Below are 21,242 nucleotides of genomic sequence, written 5' to 3'. Positions count from 1 at the left end.
AGCTCAGGTTGTGGTCTCACGGTTTGTGAGTTCGAGCCCTGTGTCCGGCTCTGTGCTGAGAGCTCAGAGCCTAGAGCTGCTTTGGACTCTGTGTCTCCCTCTGTTTCTGTCCTTCCCCTGCTCATGCTCTGTCTCTCAAAAATAAATAAATGTTAAAAAAAAAAATTTTTTTAAATCAGTACTTTTCAGAGGAACATAAGACACTCCAGAGTCCCTGAAATGTAGAATTCATAAAGTTTAGGATACAATCCAAAACTACGAGGCATGCACCCAAGAGAAAAAGGCAATCTAGAGACGGATCCTGAAAAGATCCACATGTCGGAATTGGCAGGCAAGGATTTTTAAAGAGCTAGTATAGCCATGCTCAAAGATGTAAAGGAAAATAAGCTTGTAATAAACAAACAGGTAGGGAATCTCAGCAGAGGAAAAAAAAAAAAAACTATTAAAAAAGAAAAAAGAACAGGGGCGCCTGGGTGGTTAAGCATCAGACACTTGATCTTGGCTCAGGTCATGATTTCGTGGCTTGTGAGATCAACCGCATTGGGTTCTATGCTGACAGCCCAGAGCCTGCTTGGGATTCTCTGTCTCCTCTCTCTCTGCCCCTCCCCTACTCATGCTCCCTCTCTCTCTCTCAATAAACTTTAAAAAAGGATATGAAATTCTACATGGAAAAGAAGGTTAGAAGAAAAGACTTACTAGATGGGCTTTAGAGTAAATTGTAAGAGACAGAATAAAGAGTCAGTGAACCTGAAGAGAGAAAAACAATTTTTAAATCAAAAGAGCCTCAAGGAATTGTGGGCCAACCTCGAAAGGTTAATGTATGTGTAATAGGAATGTAAGGAAAGAAAGGGACAGAAAATATATTTGAAAAAGTAACGTCTAAATATTCTCCAAATTTCATTTAAGACATAAATTACAGATTCAAATTCAGGGAACTCCAAGCGAGATAAATACAAGGAAAATCATACCAAAGCATATGAAGCAACATTGCTGGGGAGTTTAAAATAGTACAGCCACTTTGCAAAAGTCTGGCAATTTCTTATAAAACTAAACATACACCTACCTGTGACTCAGCAGTCTCGTTCCTGGGTATTTATCCAAGATAGATGAGCAGATACGCCCAGAAAGGACTTGTATGGAGCCTTACCAAGAGCGTGGATAAACCCACTTCGGGATATTCATACAATGGAACGCTACTCAATGACAAAAAAGGCATAAAATATTGACACATGCCGTGACATTAATGGCTTTCAAAAACATTATGCTAGAAGAAGCCAGATGTAAAATGGTACTATTTTACTCCACATATGTGAAGTTCTCAAACAGGCTAAAATGAATCCATAGCTTAAAAAAACAAAACAAAACCACAACGGTGGTTGCTCCAGGGACTAGGATAGAAGCCTCTGAAGGGTATGGAGCAACATGCTGGGGTCACGGCAGTGCTGGCTACCGTTGTGGGACTGGCGTTACAAGCGATGGGATTTGTGTTACAAGAGCGTCCACACTGTGAAAACTCATCGAATGGTATACTTAGGACGCTGCATTTCACGCTTACCTCAAAAACATTAAACATTAGTTACAAATATTAAACTCTAATTTATGATGTGTATACTGAATGTATATGATGTGTTATATACGTATATGATGTGTATCATGATGTGTTACTGTAAGGACTGGAGAAAAGCATCCCAGGAACAATAAATGCTACCGAATGTTCATCACTGCTATTATCAAGACTAGACGTGGCGAAGCACACGGCCTCCTGCTCCCAGAATGGCTTTTTCTTTCTCACTATGCCGGGTCCCTCCCAGAATCCAATCACAACTCCTGGTGACGCAAAACTTATGCAGAAATTTAAATGGAAATCGGAGTATTTGCTATCTAATAATGAAAATGCTAATTAAAAACTCTGCCCTTGTGGCACCTGGGTGGCTCAGTGGGTTGAGTGTCCGACTCCAGCCCAGGTCATGATCTCAAGGTTCACAAGTTCGAGCCCTGCATTGGGCTCTGTGCTGACGGCTCAGAGCCTGGATCTGCTTCGGATTCTGTGTCTCCTTCTCTCTATGCCTCTCCCCAGCTCATGCACTGTCTCTCTCTCTCTCAAAGACAAATAAGAACGTTAAAAAAATTTTAAGGGGCACCTGGGTGGCTCAGTCGGTTAAGCCTCTGATTTCAGCTCAGGTCATGATCTCGCGGTCCGTGAGGTCGAGCCCCACATCAGGCTCTGCGCTGACAGCTTGGAGCCTGGAGCCTGTTTCGGATTCTGTGTCTCCCTCTCTCTCTGCCCTTCCTCTGTTCACGGTCTGTGTCTCTCTCTCTCTCTCTCTCTCTCTCAAAAATAAACATTAAAAGAAATTTTTTAAAATTTTTTTAAAAACTCTGCCAAACCCCCAACTTCTCCCCTCCAAAAAAGGTTAAACATACAACACTGTTGCCAATGAGTAAAACCTTTTAGGGTTAAAAGTGTAATTTTATTTAGATGTTACTTGTACATAATCTATAGTAAGATATACAAACAGATAAAAATTGTTTAACAGGAGGTTGGTTTTTTTTTTTTTAATACCATTTTCAATTCAATTTACAACAGCATTGGTAATAATACTGCAAGGTGACAGATACTCTGATTTATAAAACAAAACTTACTTGCTACTCTGGCTGATACATTCCCACTAGTCTTCAATGGATTCAAACGTATCGTGTATTTCCGTTGCAAATTATTACAAAACTTTCACAGCCTAGCCACTTGGTGCTCAGAAAAGATGTTGATATTCTAAACATTTACTGAAATGAAAATGTTAATTTCCTAACAGTATACTTTCACGAAAGGAAAACCAGAAGTGTACCAAATCCTACGGTCTGGGGCCACCAATGGAAAAGCAACCACGTTGTGTTTGTGTAGCTAATGTGTGTGGTACCGAGCAGTCTTCTCATCCCCTCTGCCTAATCTATGATGTGAGAAAAAAGCTGATCAGAAATGAATCTAAAATACACGAGGGGGAACAAAACGGAGGATGATTTAAAATAACCTTACAATAGATGACTACTACTTCAAACGTAAAATTCACAGCTATGAGATACCCTTTTGAATGTCCTTCTCCGTTTGTTTTGGTAAATATTTTTTGAAAATGGAAAACTGAAAATTCAAAATATTCGCCTTTTCCTCTTCATGTACTAGCACACTAGAAAAAGTCTGGATTTAAATTTTCGAAGAAATCCGATGTGCTGAGAAAAATACTGTAAAAATCATCGAAATGGAAATTTAGTCCTTTTCCGTTCTGTTAAAGGCTATGTGACACCCCAGGGCAAAAGGTTTTTCACTAGTCGGAAAATCAAGCTGAAAGTGACTTGTTGATTCCACTACAGGAAGACGACTAATAATTAATAGGCTTATGAATATTTATGAATAAAGTGCCAGTAATTTTATTGTAATAAGATATAAATAGAAGAAATTCTGACATGGGTAGTAGCTTTATGTGTTCTCTTCGTCCTGAGAACAGAAGGGACATAAAAAACAAAGAAGCATTACCAGATAGAAGTTCTAGAATTGTGCAAGTAATTCCTACTCCAAAAGTAACAATAAAAACAAAATATTGTAATAAAGACAAAAGAGGAGTACAAATGGTAAAAGTCCCAAGAATAATGCCAACACAGGAGGCCTTTACACTGAAATAAAGGGAGAGAAATCAAAGGGAGAAATTTAAAAGTTCATTACTAACTACTGCTTGTAATCGGTAAAATTATGGCGTCCAGCTCCAAGAAACGGAAACTCGAGAAGCATGTGTCAAAATAGCTAGTCCCGCTGAAAAGACTCAGGTAACCTGATGTGAGAGGGATGGTCTTGGGAAGGGGACACAGACATTAGGCTTTTCAGAGTCTCCAACTCTACGTGATTAAAATTCAAGGTATCGGCTTTATAGGATGAACGCCCACAAGCCACGTAAACGTCCACACAGGGACGCAGAGACCCGGTTCGAGGGTGCCGCTGAAGTCCTCAGGAGGACTCAGTAACAAAAACCCATCGGTCATGGTCCTGCTGAGACGACCACCGTGAACCAGCCAGCTCTGCCTTGAGCTGAAGACTCCTTTGTCACGACCGAGAGTCACGAGTAACCGCCATCCGTGAGAAATGCTGTACTCGGGTAAGAATCCCTAGTACGTAAAGTGTCTTAGTGTTATTTGTGACGTCGTATCTAGAATCAAAGCCCGGGGGCGTTTATTTGTTCCGAACAAGCAGCGATCCCTCACCCCAAATTCTAAGCCGTAAGCTGCCATCCGGGAGCGTTCCAGCAGCCTGCCTTCCTCAGGAAGATCAACCCCATGGCTCGGTCGTATTGCCGTGTGGGAAGCAGAGCGGGAAGGGCGAAGGCGAGGGGCAAGTGATCCGGTGCAGCCAGGAGCCTACTCTGACCTGAGGTACTTTTGAAAATTCCCTGTGCCGACGGCCACGTGAGGAAAGAGAACCGTGTGCTTCTGGGAGCAGGGCCACGGCCCCGCTCGGGTGATGGATCCCTAATGTGGCCGCGGCACCGGGGAAAGCAAGTAGCTGCCAGCATCTACGTCCACCTCCATCTGAGCTTTTAAACTTCAGAGCACGCGGCGCGAGGGGCCACGGGAAGCCCTCTCCCTGAGGTCCGGGGGTCCCGGACCACCGCGTCTGTGCCGGCTGGCTGGCACCCAAGGCTGTAAGCGCTGTCACACATTTCCAGCGTCACAACCCCATGGCCCTGACGGAAGAAGAACCCCGCTGGTCATGTTCATCACTGCGCAGCTGCCCAAACCTCTTAATGGCAATTGCCGACAGGCAGGGACCAAGCGAACGCCCGCAGGGAACCCTGCCTGCAAAGGGCCGGTGCAAAGGAAACGAAATTATCTAACAGATCGTTCCGAGTCACACAGAGGCACGAGCCCAGACACTGCGAGCAGAAACACCGGATCCTCCTTACTTGCCGAGTCCTTCCCTCTAGAACCAACTTCTTCTGAAACACATTTAAAACAAAACAGAACAAAACGAAGGTGAAACGGTGTCACTTACTGATTGGAAGACATCACTCTGACACACGGTCATTAATCTTGCAAAGACCTAACACCAGGCAGCTTCACAAACACGCAGCAAGTCTGCAGAATTATAGCGACCAAAAGGAGGAAACCCAAACTGCACTAAGTACGCTCACGGCCAAGAAAAAGGAAGCAAAATGCCGTTTTCGGGACAATGCAATAGTTACAGCATATTTCCTCGTGTGCAGCACAATTTGCTATGTGTAGTGGCACTTAAGTATTACACAGTAAATACTGAAAAAACCCAGAATTTTTGGATGTGCAAAAGCAATATCACATTATTAATACAAAAGTTGCTAAGCTACAGGGTTATAATACCACTACGTGGGTGCGGAGACCACAAAATTTGCGAGACATTTTCCGACGCACGGTCTCCTGCCGGCAAGCAGCCCTGCCCCCACGCCGTCCACCTGCGCACGCGCCCCGCCTCAGTCGGACCAGTCGTTCTCGTCGAACTCGGAGTCGTCGTCAGAATCGCTGTACTCCACGGCGATGCGTCTGGACAGAATCGTGGCCACGTCGTTCCCAACTGGCTCGCGCTTGGCTTCTTGTTCACGCTGCTCCTGCACCTTCTTCAGCTGAATCCCTAGAGACACGACACGGAGCGTAGAATTTAATCCCTCTGCTGGCTCCACACGAAGGAAACACCCACTAACAGGCCCAGCGGCCTTTTTTTTGTTGTTTTTCCTGCGGACACCCAGGGTAGAAAGTTTTGAAAACCTGAGGGGAGAAAGGCTTGGGAAATAGAAGTTTCGTGACCAACAAAATTGGCACTCAAAGGGGAAACGTTTTTTGTAGCAAAGAGTTTTACGGCAGTGTGTTCGAATCAGGACATATGAACGTCACGAAAGTTCTGGAGCTACACCGTCCAGTGGGGTAGCCACTAGCCACGTGTGGCTAATTAAGGGTGAATTTACTGGGCCCCGGGGGCTACCATACTGGACGGCATCATGAACACTTCCCGGACGCTGCTGTAATCCCAAGGCTTAGAAAGCAGTGCTTTACCCCAACAGCCCTTGGCTGGTGTGGGGAGTTAAGAGATCTCTGTCTCACTGATTTGCTGAAAATGAATACAAAATACAATCGTCTGCTTTCTTATTAACAGAGTGGGATACAAAGATGATTTAATGTGCTAATTCTTTAACTTTCTCTTTTGAAACGATTTCGGATTTATAGGCTGTAAAACTAGCGGAAACACGTCCCCATATAACCGACATCCAGATTCCATTTGACCGTCTTGTTTAACTAGCAACCCTTCTCTGGCATTCTTGCTCACACACCCATACTTTTCCCTGGATCACTCGAGAATACGGTAGCATATGATGTCCCTGTGCCCCTAAAATACCTCATGTGTAATTCCTAAGAGACAATGACCAAAATCAGGCTCTCGGTGCAGACACAAGTACTACCGTCTACTGCACAAATTTCATTTCCATTTTGCCAGCAGACCTAACAGCAGCAAATGAAGAAAGTTTTCCACCAGGCTTGGGATCCGACGTGGAAACACCCATCACGTTAGTTGTCATTCATGTCCCTTATTCTGGGAAGTTCTTCCGTCTTTGTGTTTTACGACCTTGACGGTTCTGAAGAACACAGGCAGCTCTTTTGTAGACTGTCCCTGGATGTGGGCTTATCAGAGGTTTCCTTGTGATTAGATCCAAGTTATGTTATCACTCTTACTGGAAGGGGCTTACAGGTGTCAGAAAACAAAACCACTGTCCTGCTATGACCCTAAATTTATTTGCGACGGGGTCGTGTACCTCTGGGATCTTCTCTCCTTGACAAAATCAAAGTGTGCCAATGACATTCAAGACATACGAGAACCCCGGGCCTGTGTGTCACACTCCAGTCTGATGTGTGGGCACTCAAAGCAGAGGCAGTCACGTCCCCGCCGTCCTGTGAAGGACGCCAGGGATGCTGCTGTCGGGCTCCCTTCTCAGTCCCTTCTGAACAGAAACAACCAGACCGTGACCAGGAGACGGTGCATCTCCCGACTGGACGAGGAGCTCTTGGGATATCTCACGCCCTGTCAGTGACCCTCAACCAGCCTGGGCTGTGCCTGGGGCTGAGAAGAAACGGGGTGGAACAGACTGGAAGTGTGTGGCTCCGGGGGGGGGGGGGGGCCAGAACAGGTGAGCATCTGGGCTCCTCCAACCTGACGGGACCAGAGATGCTCTATTTCTGTATGTCTCATGTTCTGGGGTTCAGTGTAGGACTTCAATCTGACAAAAGAATTTTGCTGCTAAATAAATGCTGAAAAGCTTACTGGCTTAGCACATCGAGCTAAAAATATGGGAAGTCTAGGACACAGCTTAGATTTTTAAAAATAACTAAATCATATACATGAGCTCGCTTTCGCTCATTTATACATTTACCCTCAGAGTAGAAGGCAGAGGAAAGAGCTCATTAATTAGTGATCATTTTTATGAGCTATTTCTAGTCAAGTAAAGGTTTCCTGAATTCTCAATTCTTTATTACTGTGTGTTTATCTTGCACTGGCAAAAACATATCTACAGTTTACCAAAACCAAAATCAAGGGGCGCCTGGGTGGCTCAGTCGGCTGAGCGTCCAACTCCTGGTTTCGGCCCAGGTCACGATCTCACGGTTCGTGAGTTCGAGCCCGCGCTGGGCTCCGTAGCTGGTGGCACAGGGGATTCTCTCTCTCTCCTTCTCTCTCTGCCTCTCACCCGCTCGCACCGCCTCTGTCTCTCTCAAAATAAATAAACTTCAAAAACAAAATCAAACAAGTGTCCTTGAACCCTATCCTCAGACACAGTTCAGTGGAGAGTAGACACTTGAGGGCCAGGCTGTAGCTGGGGTCGGAGCCACGAAGAGATCTCCTTCTGGAAGGAAGACTGTGTTTGAGACGCTCACTCACCCATTCGAATGGCGGCAAGCAGATCGCTTCGAGCATCGCTTATGGGTGGCTGTGCCGTCTCCTGGCGCTTCGCCTCGGCTGCTGGGGGGCCGTGCATCGGGGAGGAGGATCGAGAAGACCCTGCGCCAGGAGGACCCGGCGGGGGCGGCGGTGGGCCCGGAGGCGGCGGGGCCGTGACCACGAGCCCCGCGGCGGGAGGGTGGGGAGGAGGCGCGTAGGAGGAGCCCGCAGAGGCAGGGAAGGGGGGCTGCATGGGGATCTGGAGAGGGCTGACGAAGGCAGTTTGTGCTGAAGGAATCATGGGGGGCGGCGGAGGAGGCGGCGGTCCTGAGGGGTTGTAATACTCGATGATCTGTGCTGGGAGCATCCTAATAAAGAGAGGAAACGCCAAGAGTCGTTAAAGCAGCAACAGCCACATCCTCTGCGCGTCTAATACACCTAACACAGGCGCCTCCCTCCAACACAATATACACTGTCCTTTGAACTTGCAACACCGTAGGACGCGAACATCCACGCTTCGCACCAGCCATTCTCACATGTCTACATTATTCGCTGTGATGCGATTCGAGATCGCCTACTCAAAAGAACCGAAAAGAAAATCACTCAAAAAGTAACTCTCTGTGGCAGGCCAGAATAAGACGGTTGACGGCAGAGGTTAAGAACAGTGACTCAAATCTCTCCTTTCTCCTGGGCATCTCAAAGGTGGGCGGCTCACGCACTCGGTCTTACAAGGGCTCTGTGGTCAGTCAGATTTGGAAAAATCTGTATTTCCTAGCCCGTCCCACGGAAGTTCCTCAAGCCGACAGTGCCTATGGAAGTCTCAAAATCTTTGAAAAGTCCTTCAGCTAAGAAATCCACTGAATTCTACTTAGCTAAGGCTTTTCCTAACCAACTGGACCACAGACCCTCTCTTTGCCTGACCCTTGGCTAGAGCCTCAGAACACACTCCGAGAGAGAGGACGGATGGATGGGAATAACCAGGACTGAGTGGTCACAGAGGGAACCTCAAAAAGCTGGCTGAGGGGGGCGGGCAGGGCATACATTCAGGTGTTTCATGCTGCTCTGAAGAACACACATGTTAACACAAACACACACTCAACCTTCCCGGACACTGTCTCGGAGGCACTAACTCTTCAAAGGTTACGGTTGAGCCCGAAAAGACAGAGCAAAAGACCGCCTATCAAAACAGAGACGGGTGCTTACATTAATAAACTCCTGAACGTGAGGGTCTTTCTTTAGGAGGTGTTTGAATCCCACCCGAGACACAGAAAACAAAAGGACCCGGGGGAGGAATGATGTCTGGGCTCCAACGGGTCAAGAAAGGGGACCACGGGGCCAAGTGCGAACACGGCTCACGGGGGGCTGCACTGTATGGTTTTCTCACGTGTGACGGGAACTCTCTGCGGTTCACCCGGCGCACGTCCAGAAACCCGGAGATCTGGGACAGGTTCACAAAATCAGCGTGTCACCCTCGATCAACGCCTTGGCTTCGCAATCCATTCGAACGTAGCCAGGGGTATGTATGGGGGGAGGGGGGGTGTGCATGACTACAGATTCGAACCTGAGATGCATCTGTAACGGAAAGGGGAGCAGCGGGACACTGAGGCTTTTAACGCGAAATGTGGCTTAGCTGGTAGTATCTACACCCAGCCGCCCCTGGCTGCTTCTGGCCCCTAAGGTATGATCGTTCAGTTGCACCTTCTCGAGCACACACAGCAAGACTCCCGACGCCACAGCAAGCGCGGCAGGACGCAGGAGTCCCGGTTACCCGTAGTCTGCTGGCGCCATGGGCGCGGAGGCCTGGGACCCCTCTGTGGCCTGCGGTGGGGGTGGCGGCGGCGGCTGCTGGGGTCTGTTCAGCGCCATGTGCCTCGCCGAGGCGGAGGGGGGTCGGTACTCATGCTCGGGGGCCTGGGCTGCCGGCCCGTGCGGTGGTGCGTCGCCGGCCGCGTAAGAAGGGGTCACGGGCTGCGGCTGCAGAGAGTGGTTGGGGGTCGCCGGGTAAGAGTAATCTGTGACATCCGACGCGTGCGACCTGGCGTTCAGGGAAGAGGTGGGGGGGGGAGAAATTCAAATTAAATTAGGAGGATCCCCCCACCCCACCCCAACAGGCATACACCTCTATCTGAGTAACAACCTTGCGATATACAGAAATCACACACTGTGTTTCCTTTACAAGCATCAGCCAGGTCCAGCCCCATGAGAGCCTCCCAGCAACAACATCATTACGACTTTAGCAGCAAGCCCCAGTGTTACGTGGCTTCAGATTCACAGCGTTGAAGTGGGTAAGTCAGATCGGCAAGCGGGGAGCAGCAGAGCCCCATTTCCACAGTATTTCAGCGTGCTTTTTTTTTTTTTTCTAAGAGAGAAGGCTACAAGACAGATCTCATTTAATTAAAAAACCGCACCTAAGGCAGAGGATTTCAGTGGCAATGAGAGTGAGAGCATATGATTAGAAGTTACGAAATGGCAGGTGACCCGGATGAACACGAACGGGAAAGAAAAGGAGAGAAATCCAGAATGCAATACAGTGAACCGTAGTGTTCTTCGACAGAAGAACTGTACTCGGCCAAAAAGGAAAGAATGTGGGGTAACACGGAAAGGTCGTCTTCTCTTTGAGCGCACAGCAGAGTGTGAAATTCTGGAAGGAATGGATGTCTTGGATTAGATGAGCAGAGCTCAGAAAGGTGCGGACGCTGGGACGCCAGCGAGGCCCTACGGAGGGAGCGGGGACTCGTGAGTGGTGCAGCCACACGGGCCACGGGCATTAGTAATGACAGCGGCGTGTTCCTGGCCCGGGGTTACAGGACAGGTTACAGGAGGCGTTGTCAGTAAGGGGGCCGCGTGTCCTCTCAGGACAGCCAAAGCAAGGCGGGCAACCTGAGGCTGGGGTCCGAGAGCGCAAAGTGACGAACCCCCTGGGCACTCTGTCCTCGGCCGTGCTCCCTGCCTGTGCCAGCTCCTTGGTGTCACTCATGAACTCAATGCCCATTTTCCTTCTCTCCCACTCTTCTCTTCTTGTTCTTACTTTTCTCACATTTATTTGCTGGTTTCTGTTAGGATTCAGCTTGTGCTTCTCTCTCTGAAGGAAACAGGCAAACACACGTTGGGGATGCGGGGGGCGGGGGGGGAGAGCAGGGAAGACACCAACTGAATTTTGATCTTTGAAATCCCGACGGTAGCTTCCTTAACCTGAGCGTTGCATGGCACAGAAAAGCATTCTAAATGACAAGAGGCTGCTTTTTTGCTTTTTTTTTTTCCTTCCCTACTTGCAATATAATGAGAATAACGAATAACTCACTTTTGGCTTACTTGCAGTGTGAATTCTAGATTACGGTGCGAACACGAGTATGTCTTTGGAACCATGCAAACTGCTAGCGAGTTAAAAACACTCTTAATGGGGGAAGCACCCGACCTAGCTTAAGAGGTAGCACGTTTTAAAAACGGAAACCCTAAGACACTAGAGCCACTGGTGGTGCGTGACTGACCGTGTGTGTGTGTGTGTGTGCCTGTGTCACAGACTGCATGCACCACTTTCTCAAGGAAACGAGGTCATCTCGCAAAATAGGCAGTGCTTCTGATGAGATGGGGAGCCAGCAACTGTAAACATCCTGGGGTAACTCGGGGCACTCCTCCCACAGAGTAGCCTTGTGACAGAGGCCCAAAGGAGCCGGTGAAAGGGGAAGGAAGACCAGATGGAGGAGAGAGTAAAGGAGCAGGGGGTGAGCGTCTGAGGATAAGAACAGCACGGGCGAGGTCTGGAGGGTAGGGCTGCTCTGGAGGGGGGCTGCCCTGTTGAGGCGGGGGGCGCCAGTGGGCTGGAGGAAAGGTGGGGGGGGATTCGGGGGCCTGGTGGGGGCCAGACATCCCCGCGGGAAGGTAGCAGTCAGCCCCAGAAGATGCTGTACCGACGTGGAGACGAGTGGGGTGGTCCTGAAACGTCATGATCATCACTGACTGTCCGTTACAGAAAGGAGAACTGGTAGGAGTGAAGACCACATGGAAAAAGGAAGAAGAAAAGTGAAGGCAGTGGAGATGCAGTGGGAGAATCAAAAGACTCCCCCAGGGTCTTGTGGGTAGACAGGGGGGCAGTGGGACGGCTGTAACACGGGCACAGGACAGGAAGAGACAAACACAAGGACACCTGGGCTGGAGGTATCTAGCCCTGAGAAGGGCAAGGGAGAGCAGGAGGTAAGTGTGTCAATTCTCATCCTAAATTTATGCTTAGAATCAAACCATTCCTGATCAGTGGAGCAAAATCTCATGGCTAGTTTACCTGGATTGGATTCAAACACATTACTTACACGAACAGGTTATATACATGCCGTGAAATCTGGCATGTCAGTTGTCCTCAATATATCCATTAAAAACCTTGTTTCTAAATAATACTTAAAACATAAATACGAGATAATAAAAGTCAAAGGACAGAAAACATGGCGCATGATTTCAATTTTGTAAAAGAAAAAACATGTACGTGTACTGAAAAAAAGACCAAAGGCGGACATACACTAAAATGCAGAAAGGGGTTTCTCTGGATGATAGGATTATGGATAATATTTTACTTTTCGTTGGTACTTTCCAAATATAAAAAGCTTATTTTATATGAAGAAAAAGTGATACACTTTAGTAAAATGAAAAAAGTCTCTAAATTAAGGGACAGAATCCAAGTACACGGATGAATTTTAATCTATTATCTCGTGTGTGCAGATAGCAAGAGGCTGCGGGAAATGGGATTTGCATTCTGCAAACTAAGAAAAATGAAGATGCACCTGAACCACATAAATACAAAGGCTGAATACTAAATAATCTCAGCAACCGTCAATTTTATACCCAACACGGAACAACGGAATCTCGGATGCCAGAGTGAGTAACCATTCCATTCCTCAACTGAGGGAGGAAAAAATCATTTTTCCACCTGCATCTGTTGAAATGGGAGAGCAAGTATATGGAGTATTATAAAATAAAGCATAGGTTTCCTATGAGTAAACAGGCACAACGAAATTAGTTGGGAAAAAAAATGCCAAAAAGCCAATTGACACTCTCAAGGCTATCGTATTCAAGTACCCTTCCTCACCCCTAGAGGCGTGAGCAACCTGGATCGTCATCGTTGTTATCTTCTATGGAAATAAATGGACACAGAGATTCAAACTTGAGGCAAGCACTCAGTTAAAGCTCCACTAATTCTCTAATACTGAACAGGAAACAGCCAGTACAGAAAAACTGCCTAGAACTTGCCTCCTAACATAGCCAGTTAAAGACGTACAGCCCTTCTGGGGCAGGGATGTTTCTGGGCGTGGTAACTACCAAGGACAAAGCCACTTGTGCAGAGGGACTAGACGCCGAGGTTATAGAGATAAAAATTTAAAAAGGACACAGATGTGGGGTGCCTGGGTGGCTCAGTCGGTCAAACGTCTGCCTTCAGCTCAGGTCATGCTCTCGTGGTTCCTGAGTTCGAGCCCCGCATCAGGCTCTGTGCAGAGCCTGGAGCCTGCTTCGGATTCTGTGTCTCCCCCTCTCTCTGCCCCTCCCCCGCTCATGGTCTCTCTCTGTCTCTCAATAATAAACATTTAAAAAAAAAAAGATACAGATGTAATGCGACGTCCAGGTTGTTGGCTATTTTTAGAACATTCTTGTGTCACTTAAGAATTCTCTATTGGAATTTTGAAACGTTGACGGAAGACTCTGAGGCTGCAGGCAAGTGGCAGACCATGACCTTACAAAAGCAGAAACAGGAAATTAAACCAGAGTAAAAATGGACTAGTCAGCTTCTGTCGTTCGGTGAATCCCTTTTGCAACAAATGGTGATTTAGTGACCATGTCATTCACACCTGCAAGGAATACTTTTTTTACTTAAATGCTTACAAATTCTTAAAGTAACTCCAACAGAACTCTTCTCCTGAAATTAGAATACACAAGATTAGTGCACCGAAGAAAACACTATCGCTTTTGCTCACCACTCTTAGAAAAGGTTATTTAAAGAATAATAAAGTTGCATCGCAGGCACATCAATTACTACCTACTAATTAATTTTAGATACCAGGTGGCAAAGGAAATTCGAGATTCTAAGCTAAAGCAGAAGAGAAAGAATTAATGATTATTAAAATAAAAATGTCAGTCATCGACGGTTATCAAGCCCCAAGTTAGTATCAACGTTAAACACAGCGTCTAGATTAATGGAACCATAAACTGAAGTCAGAGTGGTGGAGAATCATACGATGTGACCCAATGTAAAATGAAACCGTTTCAAAGAATTATTTCACAATCGAAAACATATACAGAATCGACTTTTAAGGAAAGCTTTGAAACGTCCCGTGGGCCACGTGAACACGAAAGCCACTGGTACGTTTCCAATGTACGATAAAACCGAGCACTGCTACGCAGAGGCTCTGCTCCGACACACGCACACACACCTAGTGTCTGGGGACAGGGATCCCTCGGAAGACGCTCCGTGGTACACACTCTGAGACAGCCTGTTGTCGGGTCTAAGCTCTTTGTCATATGCCATCATACTCCACTCCTGGCGCCTGTTTCTGGCTTTCCTAACCTTTTTCACCTCACGGGTTGTGCCATCTATACGCTTTTGCTCCTGGTGTCCAGGCAGAGAGGGCAAGCATGCCAAGACAGAAGGGAGAGGAAAACAGAAGTTAAATGCAGTCGTAATGCATAGGCAACAAGCGTGGTGTGCAGACAAGAGACATTCCCATTTCCGGTGGTTTTAACGTTAAGAAAATTCTAAGCATATACTCTCTTACCCAACGCAGACCCAACAGAAGGAACGGGTACTTCACTATGTAAAACCTAAATAAATGAAAGCTACTGACTGTACTGCAGCTAACTACAGGAATTGCTTACCATCATTTTTGGTAAAGAATTCACACCTTAAGGGGCGCCTGGGTGGCTCAGTCGGTTAAGTGTCTGACTCTTGGTTTCCGCTCAGGTCATGATCTCACGGTCAGCATACATCGTGGGTCATGAGCCCTGCGTCAGGCTCTCTGCAGTCAGCACAGGGCCCACTCGGATCATCTGTCCCCCTCTCTCTGCCCCTCCCCTGCTGGCGCCCTCCCTCTGTCTCTCTCAAAATACATAAATAAAATTAAAGAAGAGAATTTACACCTTACTAGGCTTTTAGCTTGTTTTAAATGTGCTGTACCTTTTAGATGTGTATTATACACGTGAAATATCTAACATGCAGAGAAATCATTTCCCACCACTGCACAATTTTGACTGAGTTGTTAACAGGCCATCATGTTTCACGAAATAACTCAAAATCCTCTATTTCCAGTCTCTAGAAGATCGTTACAGAAATTTAAGCTAATCCTGCAACTAGCTTAACACAAAGCAAACCGTGATTAGGACTTACCTTCACATACAAAGAATCATTCTTGTGCCAGCCGTACGTTGCCAGCAAAAATGTCTCCAGTAAATACACGGGTCCTACACAGGTGTTTCTTTAAGTGTGAAGGCAGTTACTTCTACGTGTGTTTACGTGTTTTTCCTGCTTCCCGAGTAAGACGTCCTGGTCTTTAAGGATGAGAACTGTGTGCCTTTAACTCCTACGCTCCTCTTAAAGCACCTCCACACACGGCTTTACAGACAGTGTGCACTTGGCAAAGGCTGACTATATGCCCAGGTCTAGGTGGGCTCGGGGCACTTACTCCGTCCCAGACACCATGCCAGGTGCTGCTGATACAAACAGCAAACACACAAACACGGCATCTGCCCTCATGGAGCCTGCAATCCGGTGGGCGAAGCCCACAAAATCACAAAAATAAACGCCTAGCTACAAAATGTGGTGAAACGTAAGTGCATCGTACACCAAATGCTGCCTAGTCTGGAAGTCAGGGAGTGTCCTGGAGTGACTGAGAGGTCAGATCTGCGGTGTGCAGGCATTAATTCTGCAAAGGAGCAGGGGTCAGCAGCATGCCCACAGGGAAGAGAACATGCAGAGGCCCTGTGGAGGGCGGACAGTAGCACGCCAGGAGGAATAAAGAAGGGAAATGGTGAGTTAAGGTGAATGGCTCCAAGATCTAAAAGGTTTGCGGGGCGCCTGGGTGCGCAGTCGGTTAGGCGTCCGACTTCAGCCAGGTCACGATCTCGCGGTCCGTGAGTTCGAGCCCCGCGTCGGGCTCTGGGCTGATGGCTCAGAGCCTGGAGCCTGTTTCCGATTCTGTGTCTCCCTCTCTCTCTGTCCCTCCCCTGTTCATGCTCTGTCTCTCTCTGTCCCAAAAATAAATAAAACGTTGAAAAAAAAAATAAATAAAAGGTTTGCAAGGCCTTAATGGCTGTGTCACAAGTGTTTTTCTTTACCCCGAGAGCAATGGGACAAGGGAGGGGCTGACACCCTGCCCAGGCACGTGAGAAGAGCCCTCTAGGTAGTGGAGAACGGATCAAAAGGGGGAAGGCAAAAAAATAAAATAAAACTAAATAAAAGATAAAAGGGGGAAGGGCAGGGATGCCAATTAGAAGCTGCTCAGGCAGGTCCTGGAAAAAGGGGCGGCTGACGGCTCGCGGTGGGCGCCGAGGCGGAGCCGGACTATTTGCAGAGGGGTTCAGGAGGCGTAGGCGATGTCCTGGCGGACGATGTGAACGTGGAGCTCACAGAACACATGCAAATGGTTCATAAGGATGTGTGATACAAATTAGATGAGGGGGAGGGGTGAGCTCATCCAAAAAATAATAACAACATCCAGGTCTAGAAGAAGTCTGTTAAGAGTATAAACTGGTTCAGTCTTTTAATGGTCAGGGGCAATATGATGGCATCTTTCAAAATTTAAAACTCCTACTTGCCTTCTAGGAATTTACTGAGAAGAGATATCGACACATGAGTATAGCAGTATTGCAGTTAAGCAATTATTTACACCCTATTTCCTAATACGCTATTGGGTAAATAGTCTACGTAGTGGGCATACCTTGGAGTACCATACAACTGTTAAAAAGACCAAAGAAGGTCTTTAATTATGTCAATATCCGTACACGTCTGCGTGTGTGTACGTCAAGAGTGGTACAATTCTACGCACGTAAAAATACTTGGTGAAACGTGTGCACACATGTTTACGAATGCCCAAAAGACCTAAAAATAGGCGCCCTGAACTGTTACTACTGATTAGTGACACCTGGGGAGGGAAGAAACTTCTCCCCAAATTTTCTAATGTATTTCCTTCAGTGTAATTTGAGCATTTTACAGCATGTATTGTCTGCATACCTGTAGAAACCCAAAGGAGGGAGACTTCAATGGATTTCAAGCAATATGCATCCTGATTAAGGACCACTGCACTGATCAGTAACTCTCACCCTTACTTTTAAATGATGCATGTTGACTATTCAGGTATTGCTACGACTATGCAACGGTCTTTACAGCGGTTCGGCCTCCCAATCTACCCACCATCATGCACATCACACACGCGCACACACACACGTGCACAAACTCTGACAAAGTTTTAACAGTGACGCATCTATACTCCAACTACACTGTCCTAAAGTCCCAGAATGTGCCCAACTGTCTCCTAGCCCAGTATGGTCTTGGCTGCTTCTACCCCAAATGCACCCCACCTCCTCTGTCCTCCGTTCTTCCAGCATGCGCCCGCACGCGCGCGCGCGCACACACACACACACACACACACACATCCTCCCCCAACTCTGCTTAGCTGACTTCTAACTCCCCACTGCTGGGGCTCAATGAATGACACTCCACTGCACTTGCGCTGTCCCCTCCTCGTCACCTCACCCCACCGCACATCATACTTTTCCTTCGCAACGTTTACAGCGCCGTAACGACACGCTCACAACTACCTACTTATTTGCAATTCTAAAAATGTTTCGAAACCAGCAAACTAAGGAAAGCGAGTTCAGAAACAATGGATTTCTCACCCCCTAAATTCTTCTGAACTAACTTTTCTTCAGAGAGATCTGTCAGTGCAAAACTGAAAGCAGCGACGCGTGTTTACGAAATCCCGGGAAATGAAGGCTATCTGGCCTCATTTTACATTCCTGCCTAATAAAAGCAGATTTGTTCTAGAATTTGCAAACTTCTTTCCCTCTTTATGAGTTCCAGTGGGCTGCATGATTACTTCATGTTTGTCTCCCCTGCTACATTGTCATTTCCGTGAGGGCGATAATCCTTTATCACCACTGTTTATCCAGCAGTTAGAAGGCACTCAAGACGCATTACTGTGTAAGTGAATAAAAAGTCCTTATCAGAATTCTATGTATCGGAGGAATGTGCAATGAGACAAAACAGCAAGGAAATGGCGTCATTTTGAAGACGTGATAATCATCCATAGACTAACCCTGTTTTTCCCTGAAGAACAATGCTGAAAAAATTAGGTATTTTTTTGCCAAGATATCACTGAGAAGGGAAACCTCGAAGGCCATTTAAAAGGACATTAGGTTTTAAAGGAAAATACTCTTCAACCTCTGTTAATATAAAAAGGTATAGGGACTGAGACCAATGGGCCTTTAGATAAATGTTTCCTCTCCTGTCAGGAGATTAGGGTCTTTCTTCTTTTCACTTGAATACTTTGTAATTTCGTCCCTTGAATACTTTTCCACTGGAATACTCTTCCCCAAATTTCCCAATTGATTTCCCCGACCCACAGTGCAGGGAGAGACTATGAATAACCAACCTCTGGAATTCTTCCCTGGACTTCCGTGAGAACATCTTACATTTGCAGTCTGCAAACTCTTTCCACGTCCCTTTCTTAAATCCTATTTTCACATCCCAAATTCTCTTCCATCCCAAACTGTCACTTCTCTGGGGCCAGTACATCTAAATACTGCCACACATTAATGCCACCACCCCACAAGAGACCAAGAATTTGTCCTCACCAAAGCACCCTAATCTTTGTCAAGCAAAACAGGTGCTCATTTTTTTTGAAACATACTTTATATACATGAGTCTTAGCAAATATTTGCCTTTGGAGAATTAACTCTCAGTGGGTTAAGTCTAATTTCTGGGCCCCAAAGGACAGAAGTCTTTTTCTTTTTCTTTTTAAGTCTTCTGTCTTTTTAAAACAGAAGTCCCTAGGGGCACCTGGGTGGCTCAGGCGGTTAAGCGTCCGACTTCAGCTCAGGTCATGATCTCACGGTCCGCGAGTTCCAGCCCTGCGTCGGGCTCTGTGTGGACGGCTCGGAGCCTGGAGCCTGCTTCGGAGTCTGTGTCTCCCTCTCTCTCTCTGCCCGTCCCCTGCTCGCACTCTGTCTCTCTCTCAAAAAATAAACAAACATTAAAAAAACCCAGAAGTCCCTACACCTGACCAGAGTGGCTTATTCTTCTAAGAGTGCTTATAATGTGGATGTTTGTCAACCTTTAGACTTGCAACTCTCTTGCCTACGACCACCTCACCGAAAGGAGTCTCATTTTTTAGGAAATACTATCCCCTATATGTACAGATCACACATGCTTTTCAATTCAACATGAACATCTCACCAAGGGATTAATTACAGCGAGGTGCCAACCCACCAATTAAGAATGCTTTCAAGAGATGAGAACAGATCATTGTATCTGATGTTTCCCTGATATATATTTAAAGAACAGCAGGAGAAAAGCTATAAAACACAGTTACAAACGGAACTGAAATATTAGCCTCTACTTCTGCTAAAGCAATGCAAGTATTAGGGAACAAATCAGATAGTATTTATTGAAATACAGTATTACTGTGTTAGACTGAATGGTCAGTATCTTCATGTAAAAAATGCAACCTGCTTCTGCCCTAAATCCAGCCTCTCAACCATTTAAATAAAGAACTTACTGACTTATTTCTAAACAAGAAGCTCCCTGACACATAAGTATGCACGTTCCCGTCCTAGAATTATTTACCTTTTGACGCCTTTTCTCCTTCCTTTTGTCTTCCGTGTCCTGGAGCATTTTTTCTTTCCAGAGGTCGAAGAAATAGGAAGGATCTGTGTAGAACTTCAGCCCATCCTTTTTATCATCTCTATAAATCAATGTATTACAAGTTGGGGGGGGGGGAAAGGTTGTTAGACATTTTCAGATGGGGTTAATACTAATTTAATTTCAACTCGTGAGAGGATAACGTCTGCATGGGGCATTTTAACTGTCCTATATATTACGTTTCTCCGATTTCCTTATTTGACACAAACTGCAAACATGCAGGAAGGGCAAAGTTTTCTAGAATAATCAGGCAAAAAGTACTCTTGCCAATTCAGGTTTAAGTACAGAAAAGTGCCTAAAAATCACGAGACGGCTCATAAACAACAATATCTAATACCTCAATTATTTCAGGAAACATTTTGCTTATTCCAACAGGGGCCACACACACAGATGGACGGATTCTTGGTTTGTGTATATATATTCACCTCTTTTCTGGAGTCTCAATACTATTAGGATAAAAACTAAGAAGTACACAGGGCGTCTGGGGGCTCAGTCAGTTAAGCGTCCCACTTCAGCTCAGGTCACGATCTCGCGGTCTGTGAGTTCGAGCCCCACGTCGGACTCTGTGCTGACAGCTCGGAGCCTGGAGCCGGCTTCGGATTCTGTATCTCCCTCTCTCTCTGACCCTCCCTCATTCATACTCTCTCTCTCTCTCTCTCTCTCTCTCTGTCTCTCAAAAATAAGCATTGAAAAAAATTTTTTTTAATTAGAAAGTACGCTATCCCTTTTTTTTTTTACATCAGGTTGGCCCAACCTCTGTAAATTCAATTTGGAAAGAAGCAACGTGTTCAAGGTGTGTAAGTGTGACAGAAGTTTGAATTAACCCACAAAGAGAATTCACTCGTGGCATTTCATTCTCGAGTCCTGCTGTAACTACTGTGGTCTGAAAGAATATTCCGGGGGGTTATAGGAGTTATTCACCTATCATAAAGCCAATACAAATCCCAAGGTGTAATATAAATCAACAGTAACACTCAAAATAATCATAAAGTATTTGGCCTGTAGATTACCTTCAAGAGGAAGCAGAACATTTACATTTCAAATTAGTGCTTCAACAAGTCATTTTAGGCACAGATAAAAGCAAAATGAAATGGGGCACAGTGAGAGGAGTGTAAGTTTATGCTGAACAACATGGATGGAACTAGAGTGTATTACACTAAGCAAAATAAGTCAGCGGAAAAAGACAGGTATCTGTGATTTCACTCATACGTGAAATTTAAGATACAAAACACATGAACATAGGGGAAAGGAAGGAAAAAGAAGATACAAACAGAGAGGGAGACAAACCATAAGAGACTCTTAACTACAGAGAACAAACTGAGGGTTGCTGGAGGGAGGTGGGTGGGGGGATGGGCTAAATGGGGGAGGGGCATTAAGGAGGGCACTTGCTGGGATGAGCACTGGGTGTCATAGGTAAGA

The 21,242-nt window shown here is 46.2% G+C and overlaps 1 protein-coding gene across 9 annotated transcripts in view; it reads right to left on the bottom strand.

Annotated features, from left to right (window-relative positions):
• Positions 1-2,449: 2,449 nt before the first annotated feature.
• Positions 2,450-21,242, bottom strand: part of WASF3 (WASP family member 3) — a 134,802-nt gene continuing 116,009 nt past the window's right edge. For 8 of the 9 annotated variants that reach the window (XM_043575612.1, XM_043575641.1, XM_043575660.1 and 5 more), the window contains 5 exons: positions 19,749-19,866; positions 14,344-14,519; positions 9,702-9,968; positions 7,934-8,301; positions 2,450-5,641 (listed from right to left, as the gene is read on the bottom strand). In XM_043575612.1, coding sequence (XP_043431547.1) covers positions 5,484-5,641; positions 7,934-8,301; positions 9,702-9,968; positions 14,344-14,519; positions 19,749-19,866 — 1,087 coding nt within the window. In that variant the 3' untranslated portion in view covers positions 2,450-5,483. Of the gene's footprint in view, positions 5,642-7,933; positions 8,302-9,701; positions 9,969-10,848; positions 11,016-14,343; positions 14,520-19,748; positions 19,867-21,242 lie in introns of all 9 variants that reach the window. The other variant, XM_043575668.1, reaches the window with a different exon arrangement.

This window comes from Prionailurus bengalensis, chromosome A1 (genome assembly GCF_016509475.1).
Source record: "Prionailurus bengalensis isolate Pbe53 chromosome A1, Fcat_Pben_1.1_paternal_pri, whole genome shotgun sequence".
Classification (NCBI taxonomy): domain Eukaryota; kingdom Metazoa; phylum Chordata; class Mammalia; order Carnivora; family Felidae; genus Prionailurus; species Prionailurus bengalensis.
The sequence above is the reverse complement of the archived record's forward strand: the minus strand, read 5'-3'. Positions and strand labels throughout refer to the sequence as shown.